Source organism: Periophthalmus magnuspinnatus, chromosome 9 (assembly GCF_009829125.3).
Source record: "Periophthalmus magnuspinnatus isolate fPerMag1 chromosome 9, fPerMag1.2.pri, whole genome shotgun sequence".
In the NCBI taxonomy this organism is placed as follows: Eukaryota; Metazoa; Chordata; class Actinopteri; order Gobiiformes; family Gobiidae; genus Periophthalmus; species Periophthalmus magnuspinnatus.
The window spans coordinates 33,180,283-33,194,698 of record NC_047134.1 but is presented as its reverse complement, the minus strand read 5'-3'; the positions used below and the strand labels follow the sequence as shown (position 1 = coordinate 33,194,698).

Below are 14,416 nucleotides of genomic sequence, written 5' to 3'. Positions count from 1 at the left end.
CCACTTGCTGTTAAACTCTTTCAAAAATGTATTTGTAAATCCAGTTGTAAATCCAAACCATAGACTGTATAAAGAAGTCGTGTTGATCCGATACCTTTTTTTCCAGATCCAATTCCGATACTTGACCTTAGTGTACACGCCGATACCTGTCCGATACCGCATAGCGAGAAGAAGTAGACTAAGGTTAATCAATTTGGTAATGTACAAGAGAGCGAAAATAAATCTACTAAAAGGCTATCTCTGAAGATTTTGAGAAGTAAAGTGTTAGAGTCAAATGTGTAATGGTCTTGATGAGATGTGCTGATTTAAGCGGTTTTCTACTTCCACACCAAAGGCTAAATAAAGGAATGGAATGCAAATGTCTCCTTCTGTCATTATCCGCATGTTTTAAGTGTACGAGAGCCTCCACAGTCTGCATTCAACCTGCTCTGGGCTTTAGCGGTAGCATTAGCCACAGACACCAATAGCTGCTGTGCCCACATTCTGGAAAAAACACAGTGGTATTAGATCAGTAATTGGGTTGGAGTATTCTCTAGTATCGGTATTAGAACAACCCCATGAAGAAGTGGACTGAGATGTCACCCATAGCGTTGAGTTTCAGCCAAATGAAGCCAGTCCAGGGGGTAGGTGTGGAAGGAAATGCACAACTAGTTTAACAGGAGGTAGAAGCTTAACAACGAGGTTCTCAAATCTGTTGCCTACGCTAGCTAGAGTGCCACCTAATGTTCATATCCTCGACTATCCAGGACTATGTAGAGCGGGTTAATGCAAATATTTTAAGGCCAGAATCATGAGCCTAACAGCAGCAGTTACAGAGAGAGGGGCCGAATTTCACCCATGTTCACTTCCTATTTGGAGCTCGTGGGCTAGCTATATCCATTTATATATACAGTCTATGGTCCATACATCATTATTTCAAAATCTGTAGTAATGTTTTTACTCAATGACTTTACTCAAACGATAAAGACTTAGACTTGAGGACACAAAGAGGAGTGACTTTCTGGTGTGAAGTTTGTAAATCCGGGTTAAAGCGAGACTTGTGTGCACTGTACCTGGAGACGGCAGAGGGAGACTGATCAAACACTGTTTACTCTGAGGATTACAACTCATCTGCTCTGGGAATGGAGTAGATACATGACAGGGCTATTCATCCTGACAGTGAAAGGGCTTGGTTAATCCTAACGCTAAAGCAAAGGCACAGCTGAAGTTGCCTAGCGCTCAAAACGGGATTGCAGTGATATGTTATGGGTCCAGTGGATTATCAGAAAGGATAATGTCCTTGACGGCATTATTTTAAACATTTATGAAACATTTTCTCCACTTTAATGACTCTAAAACAGAGGTCCTGGTATTTGGACCTGGTTGCAAGTCGCCTCTGTTGATTTGGGAAACCTCAGTCATTTTTCTAAACCTGAGATTGTTTTAAAATGGACTCACAATTTAAACCTGACAGCCAAGTTGTGTTTTAAGGAGCGGCTTTTTCCACCTTAGGCAACTGATAAAAGTTAAGCCCCGTTTGGTACAACAGCACTTCGTTACCTTTGTCACCACTCAGCTGGATTACTGTAACGCTAACTCCACGTCCTCCATTGCACTTTAGGATCCATTTCAAACTATTTTTATTCATTTGTAAGTGTTGGTGCTGTCCCATTGCATCTCTCTGATCTTCATCCTTACACTCCTGCACGGTCTCTTGGGTCTTCTTGGTCTCATCTTCTCCAGAGTGTGCCAAAGTTCAACCAGACGCTCAGACGGGACCGGGCCTTTGCTAGATATCCCTCTGTTTTTAAATCTCTTCTTAAAACACACTTGTTCACTTTGGCCTTTGACACACTTTGAGATGTTGACCTTTTACCAGATTTTTTTTTTTTTTTTTTTTTTTTACATATGTCGTTCTTATTGTTTTTGTAGCACTTTGCTCAACCTGTGTTTTTTTTAAAGTGCGTTACAAATAAAGTTGCAGTTACAGTTGCAATAGACGATGACAATTTTAGACCAGAGGGAGTCGCTTTGGATTTCAACTTTGAAGCTTGCAACCCAAATGATGCTTTCTGATCATCTTGAGAGCCAAAACAAATTTATAACACAACTTTTTCTTAGTGGTACAATCTATATTTGATTTCAACAAGTTTAAGTCATGTATATAGAATTTAAAAGCTAAATCTTACATAAAAGCTTTTTGTTTTAATCCAAAAACATGTTAACCTCCTGAGACCTGGTGTCCTCATCTGTGGACAACACATTTTGGATTGTTTAGGCCACAGTGCAAATTTTTAGAAGAACAGCAACAAGAACATGTTCAATTTTGAATATTTCTAAGAGTTTAGAATATTATTTTTTTTGTTTATTTTTATTTTATTTTTTATTTAATTATTTTATTTTTATTTGTTTTTATTTTTATTGTATTTTTATTTTTTAAATTTTATACTTACTTATTTTTTTATTATTTTATTTGATTAAAGCTCGGGTCTCAGGAGGTTAAAAAGCTCGGTTTCTTGCCATGTATTTACCAATTTCCCCAAACTATCCTTAATACCATTACACATTCATACAAGCTGGTCAGTGAAGTGTCTTGCCCAATAACACAACAGCACTTGTCAGAGTTGGTATAGCACCACCAACCTTTTGCATATTTAAACACCCTAACCACCACCTCCCGTCCTTTCCCTTACAGCTCTCCCCTCCACCCACCGTCACACACAGGCACGGTAGTAAAAGTGTCTTGCCCAACGACACTTTGACAGTACGCACGTGTCAGAGCTGGAATGGAACCACCAACTGTTTTGCGTATTCAAACACACACTCAAACCTCCACCTCCAGGCCCTTTCCCGCGTACCTCCCCTCTCCGCCCCACACACACACACACACACACTCCTCTATCCAGGGCGGCGTACAGATGGCGCTCCCCTCTTTTGCCCCTCTCCTCCTCTCTCGTTTTATTCAAATCTCTCCATCGCTCCCATCACCTGGCTCCGGAGCATATTTTGGAAAACCAACACAGGCGTTAGTGGGTAATCCGCCCGCAGCATGTCTGGCCGGGCGCGGGGGGTTTTAGCCGCCGCACCCAGGGACTCCGATCCGAAACCGAGCCATGTGTGGGGATGTTAATATTTAAACCCGCAGTCTGCCAAAACCATCCCTCTCTTTCTCTCTTTTTGTTTTTTTTCTTTTTCTCCCACAATCCCTCACTCTCTACTCAAACATGGAACGGAGCCAGCACCGGGGTCAGACAAGCTGTGGAGCTCTTTGTTTTTGAGCTGCGATTACGGTTCAGGGAATGCGGCGAATGGAAATGAAATGAGGCCGGTTTGAAAACAAAAGGTGGTGGAGTTTAGTTAAAACAAAGTTGCAAATTGGGTTTAGTTCTGGTGCGCATAAGGCAGACATTTTGAAGGATATTATAGCACGGCGTGATGGCTTTATGCAAAATTGAGAGTTGAACGAGCAGATGTATCCATGGGTTCCAGAATGATGTGATTGTTTCTGTATCGATTAACAATTTAAAGCAAAATATTATACCTTGAATGGGAGAACGTCCTCAAGAATTTACAGTCGTATTATCAACATTTTGCATTTCATTTTGATACTACTTTCTTTTATGTTACCATGTGGCCTTTTGGAGCTCAATAGTGACCCCCTGCTCTGGTTCTGAAATAAATTTAGCGTTTATTTTTCTCATAGCCTTTTCCGAAAATTCAAATGATGAAAAATTAGGACTGTTGCCAAAGCAATTAACAATTTAAAAATAAGTTGAAACCCACGCGTAGTAGTGTAACTAAAATCATATGTCAATCAGGAGTTTAACCCACAACCTCCTTACTGAGAGTTGGAGACAGTATAACCACACTGGAGACACACTCCACTCAGAGAGATTCGGAGTCTAACCCACAACCTGCCCATCATATTCCATATTGAAGAGCTGGCACAGGTCCAGTGTATTAGGCTTGATGAAAAACAGCTTGAGTCCACATGGTTTGGGCCGGGCTTTGGACATTACCAGATTATATTTCTGACCGGTTGTATTCTCGTGGCGTCAGATGGTTGAGATTTTAATTACAGTCGCGCACATCTGCCCATCAGGTAGCACATAATCCCCTATTTATCCACAATATGTCGGCAAAATCTGCTCCGTAATTGCTTAATAAAAGAGCTAATCCGACCGATGTGAATGGGACGAACCTGGAGCGTGAACACAAACAGGAAGACTGTTTTGTACTTCCTCTGCTTCCCGTCACTGTCGGCCAATCACAGCCTTCTTACCTTTGACTCTCAACCAATCACCTCTCGAGATATTCATATTAATGCGCCGTTTCTCCTCCGTCATGCTTCCATAACAAAATAAATGTGACTGCCTATTTGTGTCCGTTTAATATAGGAAGCACCGCACCTTAAAAATGTAAAAAAAAAAACAAAACAGAACTACTATTTGATATCTGTGCTTTGCTTTAAAGACATAATGGAGCTTTCTATCGTGTTATAACATTCTCTCATCAAAAACATGCCTGTCATCGATGCGTACGTAACCGAGCGATCTCTCTCAGCCCACAAACCTATGTCACCCACGCTCCTGCACGGCAAAAATAGGATACAAAACAAAACAATACACTACAATTTCACAAACCTGACGCGATGTGCAGTAGTTTCATTAGCGCTCTGGAGGCTAGCTGAAACTTAGTAAACATGTTAATACGTTGTTTTCCTCGGTATCTAAATGGTGATCTAAATATCTTATGTGTTAGCAGTTAAAACCAGTTCCCTAGTATTGGTTGGCAATTGGTATCGGCACAAGTATTTGTCAATATCATGACCTGAATCGATGCATCTCTAGTAGAAACCATAATTAGCTCGTAACATTTGAAAAACTCTAGTGACCTCCACAGCCAGCCTCCACAGTCATATGTCACTGAGAGATTATGAATTCAGCCTAATTGACGATTTTTCATTATTTTAATGACAACAGTATGTGCGAGGGACTCCGCCGAAGCAAACAGCTGCTAGGATCTATGATAGGCCATAATCACATTACGTTTTCCCACCAAAACCAATTTAGCAAATGCACGAAAGCCGACACGGTAACCACGGTGACGAATGGGACTGCGGTCTGGGGGCAGCCTTAAGTTGAGATACGCTCCTACTCCAATTAGAAGTATTTATAGCAGTAGTTTGGGAGTTTGATGGGGCAGAGAGGGGACAAGGAGCAGACAGTGAAGAAAAAGGACATTACATTATCGGTTTCTGCTTAGGCTGAGGTTTTGGTCGATAAAACATTTTAAATAGTGACACAGCCCGTACCGAAATAAGCATGGAACTGTCCAACATGACTTTTAATCGCTCTAATAACTAAGATTGTGTCATCATTTTCGCTAAAAGGTGGTCTGGGATATCGTCATGGTGACCCCAAAGTAGGCGTGGTCAGCGGGGAAAGGAGGAACAAACAGGGGAAGGGACTTTGTGCTCTGTTTGCTAATGGGATGTTTAACTGGGTCTAAACCGAGGCTAAACCAGGACTAAAATACTTCTAAACCAGGAGAAAACCAGGTCTATACCAGAACTAAACCAGGACTGAACCAATTCTAATCCAGGTCTAAACCAGGACTAAATCAGGACGAAACTGCAGATAGCAATAGTACCTTTTAAATATGTAGTAGTAGGAATAGCGTCAGTGCTTAATTTGTAAATTTATATATTTGTAAATAATATATATTCATTTCATTCTTTTCATATTCATAATTAAACTAAGGAAAAGACTTAATACTTGATACCAATTTTGCCACAATGTTAATCAAAGGCAATTTTAGTCATTATTATCAAACTATGTGACCATAATAGATCAAGACGATTATTAGACTATTCAGGAATGTCTAGTTTTTGTCCTATTGTGTGTTTTTCTCTCCTTTTTAATACTAATTGTAATTTTAGTCTATTATTATCTGGGTATTGATTCTTTGATTTGATTCCTAGACTCATTCTGATGGTTTTAGCGTTCAAGCAGCCTTCACTAAGATGCGCCTCAACTTTGAAACTCTTAAAACTGCCTCATCTGAACGATACATCCCAATGCACACGAGCCCATAAGTACTTCAAAAACTCCGCACACTGCCGGACCTTTCGCCAGTTTGTCTATTTGTTTTACCAATCCCGTCGACATCTGGGGACGCTCTTCGGAGGCCATCTTGCCTTCGAGCTGCGTCGCGTCGTGGACAACCTGCTCCGGCGGTTGTCAGCGTTGTCACGGAGATCGCCCGCAGTCCGGTCACAACCTGCCCCATCCCTCCGCCCCCTTCGCCCCTTCTGCCTGCCACCAAACGAAGTTGTTTTTCCTCGTTTTTTTGGCCCGCTGCCCGATATCCGTTCCGCCGTATCTCATCGCGGCTAATTGACTCCTTAGGACTTTATGATTGGGGGGATTTGCTTGGAAGCGCCGGGCTCTATCCAATTAATTAAGACCGGAGCAACCGCCAGTGTACCCTCCATCCCCCCCTTTCCTCCCTCGCTGCCTCCCCCACCCGCCCGCCTTCTCGCCTGTCTCTTTCCAGCGCTAGGGGCCCAGGGTTGTTGGCTTAACTCGGAGCAGCGGTGATCAGAGGAGCAGAGGAGATGTCTCTAGCTACCTGTCAGGAGTAAACGCTAGCTGGACGTGGCTAGACTATGATGTTATGAATAGTGGGATTTCTCATTTCGTCAGGCAAAGTGCATTATACGACGGGAAATGGAAAAGTATTACCGCAAAAATATTAAGAAAAAAATATAACTTAAAATATATTAGGTAAAGAGAAGTGGGAATATGTATATTTAATTTTTTTTTGTTTTTTTTAAACAGTCAAACCCCTCCTCTGGTTTGTCCGTCCCTCTGTCTACTTCTGTTTCTCACATCCCTCCCTTTGCTTTATTCTTGGGCCAGGTACAGACTGTGTCCCAAATTGAACAGTTCTGGCTGGCAGTGTAGAGTTATTGTCATCGTCAGCGCTGCTTCGATCATCCGGGGCGCCGTGTGCTGGAACATTTTTGCGCGTTCTTCACCTGCGTTTGTGCCGCTTGGAGCTGGGGCATCACACACACACACACAAATGTAGAGATGCAAACGTTGAAATGATCCGACGCCATGTAGCAGGCGCCTCTTAGTCGAAGCTGATCTGCTGACAGGTCGCGTGCACCAGACACAGTTTCGTGCTCATATTTGATGGTGAAGAAAATGATCCCCCATTATGCTTTTTGGACAAATTGCATGATTTGATTGGACACGTTTAATGCCATACTATGTGGAAACTTTTTGGGAAAGAAATAACACATCCATGGAGATAAGCAGATAGTGAAAAGTGCATGTTTAATCTCATCATATATGCTGAATGAAATGAAAGGAAACGACTCACAGCAAATAACAGCTCTGTCAAATTCAAGAATAGAATTACTGCCGCCGTGTAGTGTGTCTTTCAAAACATTTTACACAATTGTAATGTAGAATAAAGATTGCATTGCAGATTGAAAAAAAAAAGATACAGACAGACAATATGATTCCCCGACTGGTTAATCAAGTTTTAACCTCACGTTTTGCCAGTTTTGTTACATCGTAGATAAAACGTTTAAGGACTTCATTCATCTACTTTCTCATTGTTCATTATGTTAAGTGAGAAAAGGTGAAACACTTATCCCAAGAAGACAAAAAGCATGTTGAAAAGAGAATTTAAGCCACAAGACTGTATAATATGTGTTCCTTTAAAGATGCACACAAAGACAACAAACAGCAAAATGGCAGAGGTTGCACAAATGGTTATAACGTCTTACTTAGCTAACCATGGTGGCGGTGCTAACGTGGTGTAAAGTTGCTCTCCTCAGTGTTCTGTCTGTCTCCTCTCCTCCATCACCTCATGTCCACTCCCATCTAAAGGAGTGAGCAGTGACAGAGCAGTGACTGAACAGGCCTGTGTGATGTGCTGCTGACAGCTGATGTACTTTGTTTTATCCAGGTCATCAAGGACCCTCCTCCTCCACCTCCTCCGTCCAGACCTCCACCACCGGTGAGTAACGCACTGACAGTATGTACCTGCAGAATCCGTACGTGTATGCAATCGTGTAAAAGACTCCTTTGTGACTCCAAGAAGTTCCTGGGTTTGCTTCTCAGATGGCTTGGGCCTTTTGTGTGTGAGTTTGCTTGTTTTTCTCTCTAAACCCTTAAAGTGCATGTGGCAGGTTAGAAAACGTAATTCAACTAAATAATTATCATGATACTTAAGATTTTACAGAAAAAAAACATTACCTACTGCCTATTTTACTGCGAACAAGGTCAGTTTGCAGCTTTGGGTGAGTGTGCTATGTGACATCACACAGGACTGCCCTGATTACAGCCAGTTGCAATCACCATTACACCTGACTGCAGAGGCGGAGCTTAACCTCCTGAGACCTGGTGTCCTCATCTGTGGACAACATATTTTGGGTTGTTTAGGCCACAGTGCAAATTTTTAGAAGAACATTATTTTAATTATTTTTTATTTTAATTATTTTTTTTAATTTGTATTTGTTTTTATAATTTTTTATTTCATTTTTTTTATTATATTTTAATTTATTTTTTATTTACTTATTTTATTTTTTATTTGTTTTTATTATATTTTTTTTACACACAATTGTTTCTCATTTTGTTTTTTTACACAAAATGTTCAAGCACTTAACAGTTTTTGCAAATAGCTCGGGTCTCAGGAGGTTAAAGTGTGAATATCTTTCAGACCAATCACATTCCTTATACCCCCAGGCTCCGCCCATTTTTGCCCCTCCTCCCCCCTCACTCTCATCTTTAGTCGTCCGGCTCCGCCCAGTTTACCAGCGCTATTTGAAATATGGTTGTGGAGTTTGGTGATTAGTCCCACTTTAAACTAGGACACATTTAGGACAACTGGGGACGCACATCTGATCCGTCTCCTCTTGACAAATGAATGCGTGTTGTCTTTTTCTTATAACCCTGACAAGTGCCTGTGTCTACTCCTGTCTCTCTCTCTACCTGTCAGTCTGTCTGTCTGTCTGTATGCTGGCCTCATGTTAAACTCCGCGGGGCCATCTTGTCTTTGAGCTCCTTCACATGTTGGACAACCTGCTTCTCAGTCTCGTGTCAGTCACTGTTGTCAGGGAACAACCGCTGGCTAGTCCAAATCTGCTACTGCTGCTACTGCTGACAGGGCGGCCATTTTGTGAACAAGAGGCAAATAAAAGGAACTAAGTTGTTTAGTCATGTCTTCAAAGTTGTTATTATGTAATATATTTCATAAGCAGGACGCTCCTCAATAGATTACTCATTGTTTTTCACTACATTTTTTGTTAAAGCACGACGAAAAACACCTACACTCCGTCCACAGCCATATTCCAAATAGAGCTGCTAAACTGGCCGATACTTTGATGACCAACGGGGGGAGTGAGGGGCGACAAGAGGCTGGACTTATAAGGAACAGCATTATTGGTATGAATCTAGAATAGAGACAAGCAGGTGACACAACCAGGTCACGTTCCAGGTCAGGCATTTTTTTCAAGGCATTTTTTGCATTTAAAACACCTGTATTTGAATGAATGCAAGGTAAAAAGGTTTAATTTACTGACTTTCTTTTCCACCCTGTCAAAGCAGAGGACCCGATGACCTTTCCCTTATAAGCAGTCTCTTTAGTGACAGGAGTTGGCGATGTGGGTGAAGTGTTTTGGTCAAGAACAGGGCGGTTTCTTTCACTGGGTGGCTCAGTGTAATGTCATATGTGTATTTTTTCCTAGGAGCCTGAACCGTCACCGAAAAAGAAATGGCCAACAGTGGACGCCTCATACTACGGAGGGAGAGGAGCAGGAGGGATCAAACGTATGGAGGTCAGTCCCAAGTTAACAGTTATTATTATTATTTTTAGTTTAGTTTTGTTTTGTAAATCAGCTGTGGCATATTTACCTGCTCCAATGCAATGTCCGATGTGCATTTGTGACGGTAATTATAACTGTTAACCTCCTGAGACCCGAGCTCCTGCAGGACTTTATTTGCAAAAACTATTAAGAGCTTGAACACATGCATTTTGTGTAAAAAACAAAACAAAATGAGAAACAATTTTGCCTCTAGGAAAAATGTGTCGCATTTGTGCTGCTGACAGGTGCAGGAAGACATATGCCTTTAAATAAAAATAAATAAATAAATAAAATGAAAAAATAAATTAAAATACAAAAAATAAAAAAAATACTAAAAATAGATAAAAAATAAAAAAATATAAATTAATTAATTTAAATACAATAAAAAATAAAATAAAAAATAATACGAATAAATAGTTAAAAAATAAAATACAATTAATTAATTAAAAATAAAACAAATAAATACAAATTAAAATAAAAAAATAAATAAATATTCTAAACTCTTAGAAATATTCAAAATTGAACATGTTCTTGTTGCTGTTCTTCTAAAAATTTGCACTGTGGCCTAAACAACCCAAAATGTGTTGTCCACAGATGAGGACACCAGGTCTCAGGAGGTTAAGGACGCCTTGTATGCAAAAGTTTTAGGAGTGAATGAAGAATGAACCATACCTCTTTATATAATACACAATAGCAACACTAAGAATGTCAAAATACTATTAAAATAATTCAAGATAACATTTCAGAAACAAGGATAAAGGGTAGTCATTAAAAGTAGTCATTAAGGAAAGTTGAATTCTTGCAATTTTGTGACCAATCCCTGCGCAGTATTGTGGTTTGAGTGGAATCCAAAGGTAAAGCGCTGAAACATACCAAAACAAACACGTCGCCACAGACATGCTTCAGCCTCTCTCTGAATCATGCAGGAGCTTTGTGCATTTGTGGACGATGGATTTTGCAAAAGTTTGATTTTTCAGCTTGTTCCCCTGTTGTCGCACTTCAACCAATCAGCTTGAAGTATTCGTCACGATGTTGTAACTTTTTGCTTGATAAATGTGTAGCTCTCTCTGGTGTTAGCCTGGGTACAGCTTCTTCTTTTTTCATGTGTATATTTTATTATCATTGTGGTGTCATCATTTTATTGGAGTTTCAAGCCTCTCCCTTGGTATCGAAATCGTGTTTGTGACAACAGTATTAAAAAGATACAAAAGTTAGTCAAACAAACAAAAATAACTGCGCTTATCCCACTTCCTTCTGTACTCACTTCTATTCTTCACATTCTCGTGGTGTTAAAAGTGCTGAGGCCGATGTTTGATTTGAACTTTTGATTGGGTTGCGCGCCGCTGCCTCCTATCTGTGACGGGTGGGACATGACAGCTCCTGCCAGGTCCACTCTTCTTCCTCTCATCACTCCATCTCCTCTGACCTATCCCCACCTCCTCCTCCTCTACCTCCACCTTCTCTCTATCTCTGCACACTCTGTTTCATGTCCTCTCCCCGCTGTGAAGTTACAGGGATATCCCACAATCCTCCGGGAGGCTCCTTCTACTACCGCGGTCCCCGGAGTGTTCGTAAAGAGAGGTCTAGCTTTGTCCATCATCTAAGGGCTGATTGGTGTTGGCAGAACTCGTATCCAGGTTTAAAAGACTTCAAACGGGGCGGCTGTTCAGATCAAACTGTATCCAATGTGTGAATATTTTAAAGGACGTTGTGATCTTTAAAAGAGAGTTTCCGACAAGACAAGAAGCAGGTGGAGAAGGGGGAGGGGCCACTGACATCACTTCACACATTTACTAACCTAAGGCGCACTCACACTTGATCAACTACAAGCAAAAGAAAAGAAAATGGAATCAACGCTGTCCAACGTGTTCAAGAAAATACGTAATGTGTTCTTTCATTTCATTTACATTGCCGATTCATTATGAAGATAGGATAGTGACGTTTTGAACCCAAGCCTGCACACTCCTAGAGCCAGAGTTACAGTTACTAACCTGGGTTTTTACGTCCCGTGTAGAGTTTGAGTAAGTGTGTCTGATAATGCTTTTTGTGTTTAGGTGCATCATGGCACAATGACACATGGATAAAGCGCATCATCATATATATAATTTAATAACAGTCCAATTTGTAACATTTTGTATGATAGCAAAAGACAATTTTACAGTTTTACAGTGAAGACTTTTTGCCTAAGATGCATTTCATAAAAACATAATAAAAAAAACACCCTAAAAGTAATGCCTTTATTATTTACAGTGAGGGAAATAAGTATTTGAACACCCTGTGATTTTGTAAGTTCTCCCACTTAGAAATCATGGAGGGGTCTGAAATTTTCATCTTAGGTGCATGTCCACTGTGAGAGACATAATCTAAAAAAAATCTGGAAATCACATTGTATGATTTTTTTAAATAATTTATTTGTATGTTACTGCTGCAAATAAGTATTTGAACACCTGAGAAAATCAATGTTAATATTTGGTACAGTAACCTTTGTTTGCAATTACAGAGTTCAAATGTTTCCTGTAGTTTTTCTCCAGGTTTGCTCACACTGCAGGGGGGATTTTGGCCCACTCCTCCACACAGATCTTCTCTAGATCAGTCAGGTTTATGGGCTGTCACTGAGAAACACGGAGTTTGAGCTCCCTCCAAAGATTTTCTATAGGGTTTAGGTCTTGAGACTGGTGAGGCCACTCCAGAACCTTGATATGCTTCTTATGGAGCCTCTCCTTGGTTCTCCTATCCTTGGCTTTGCTTCGGGTCATTGTCATGTTGAAAGACCCAGCCATGACCCATTTTCAATGCTCTAACTGAGGGAAGGAGGTTGTTCTCCAAAATCTTGCAATACTTGGCCCCGGTCATCCTGTCCTTAATACAGTGCAGTTGTCCTGTCCCATTCGCTGAAAAACACCCCCAAAGCATGATGTTTCCACCCTCATGCTTCACAGTAGGGATGGTGTTCTTTGGATGGTACTCATCATTCTTCTTCCTCCAAACAGTGGAATGGAAGTGGAGTGGAGTGGAATTAAGATCAAAAAGTTCTATTTTGGTCTCATCTGACCACATGACTTTCTCCCATGTCTCCTCTGGATCATCCAAATGGTCAGTGTCAAACTTAAGACAGGCCTGGACATGTGCAGGTTTAAGCAGAGGAAGCTTCCGTGCCATGCATGATTTTAAACCATGGCGTCTTAGTGTATTACTAACAGTAACCTTGGAAATGGTGGTCCCAGCTCTTTTCAGGTCATTGACCAGCTCCTCCCGTGTAGTTCTGGGTTGATTCCTCACCTTTCTTAGGATCATTGAGACCCCACGAGGTGAGATCTCACATGGAGCCCCAGTCCGAGGGAGATTGACAGTCATGTTTAGCTTCTTCCAGTTTCTAATAATTGCTCCAACAGTGGATCTTTTTCACCAAGCTGCTCGGCAATTGCCCCGTAGTCCTTTCCAGCCTTGTGGAGGTCTACAATTGTGTCTCTTCCAGTTCTTTGGTCTTGACCATGTTAGTAGTTGGAGTCTTACTGATTGTATGTGGTGGACAGGTGTCTTTATGCAGCTAACAACCTCAAACAGGGGCTTCTAAATTAGGATAATAAATGGAGTGGAGGTGGACTTTTTAAAGGTGGACTAACAGGTCTTTGAGGGTCAGAATTCTAGCTGATAGACAGGTGTTCAAATACTTATTTGCAGCAGTAACATACAAATAAATTATTTTAGAAATCATACAATGTGATTTCCAGATTTTTTTTGATTATGTCTCTCACAGTGGACATGCACCTGAGATGAAAATTTCAGACCCCTCCATGATTTCTAAGTGGGAGAACTTACAAAATCACAGGGTGTTCAAATACTTATTTGCCTCACTGTATGTGTTTATTGTCTGAAATGTTACACAATGGGACTTTATTAATGCAGTAAGAGAATTTCATGTTATAGATACCTTAGTTTTTAAACAGCTGCATGTTCCAAGCAGCATGTGGTTGGCGTTGCAGGGACTTCGCATGATCCTCTGGGGTTATCATGTGTTTAACCCTCTCCGTGGAGTGTGCTCAGCCTGAGCCGGAGCCTCTTTCATCCCATTGTCCCAGGTGGATTCCCCCTGACAGGCTACTGCTCCTGGAGGCACGACTCAAACCTTTGCGCTGAAGACGTCACGCTGAGAAAAACTCCTCTTGTCTCCAACAACCAGAAAACAAATGATCTTTTATTCATCAGAAACAGATTTGAAAAGCTGCGAGGATGTCACGCTTTAACCTACAGTGTCAATGTGTTGCTAATTAGCTGCTAGTGTACACAAAGGTACATGTTTTTGTAGGGGGGTAGAGCAGACGTGAAGGACTGAATGAAGAAGTATTCACACATGGGACAATATGGTAAACGGGTGACGTCAAGAGGTGGGAAGGACACGGATGAGAGACTACATATCTTAAAGGAACCGCATGTAAGATTTTGATTTTAAATTCCACAATCCCCAGATATGAGGTAAACATGTTCAAATCTAATATCGCATTTCTGGTAACAAATGAAACTGATAACACAACCTCTCTGAACATCTAAACTATT

At 40.9% G+C, this 14,416-nt stretch overlaps 1 protein-coding gene across 1 annotated transcript in view; it reads left to right on the top strand.

Moving 5' to 3' along the window:
- antxr2a (ANTXR cell adhesion molecule 2a) overlaps positions 1 to 14,416 on the top strand; it is a 114,072-nt gene that overhangs the window by 46,963 nt on the left and 52,693 nt on the right. Inside the window, exons 13-14 of the mRNA XM_033972615.2 lie at positions 7,966 to 8,016; positions 9,746 to 9,835. Coding sequence (XP_033828506.1) covers positions 7,966 to 8,016; positions 9,746 to 9,835 — 141 coding nt within the window. The remainder of the gene's footprint in view (positions 1 to 7,965; positions 8,017 to 9,745; positions 9,836 to 14,416) is intronic.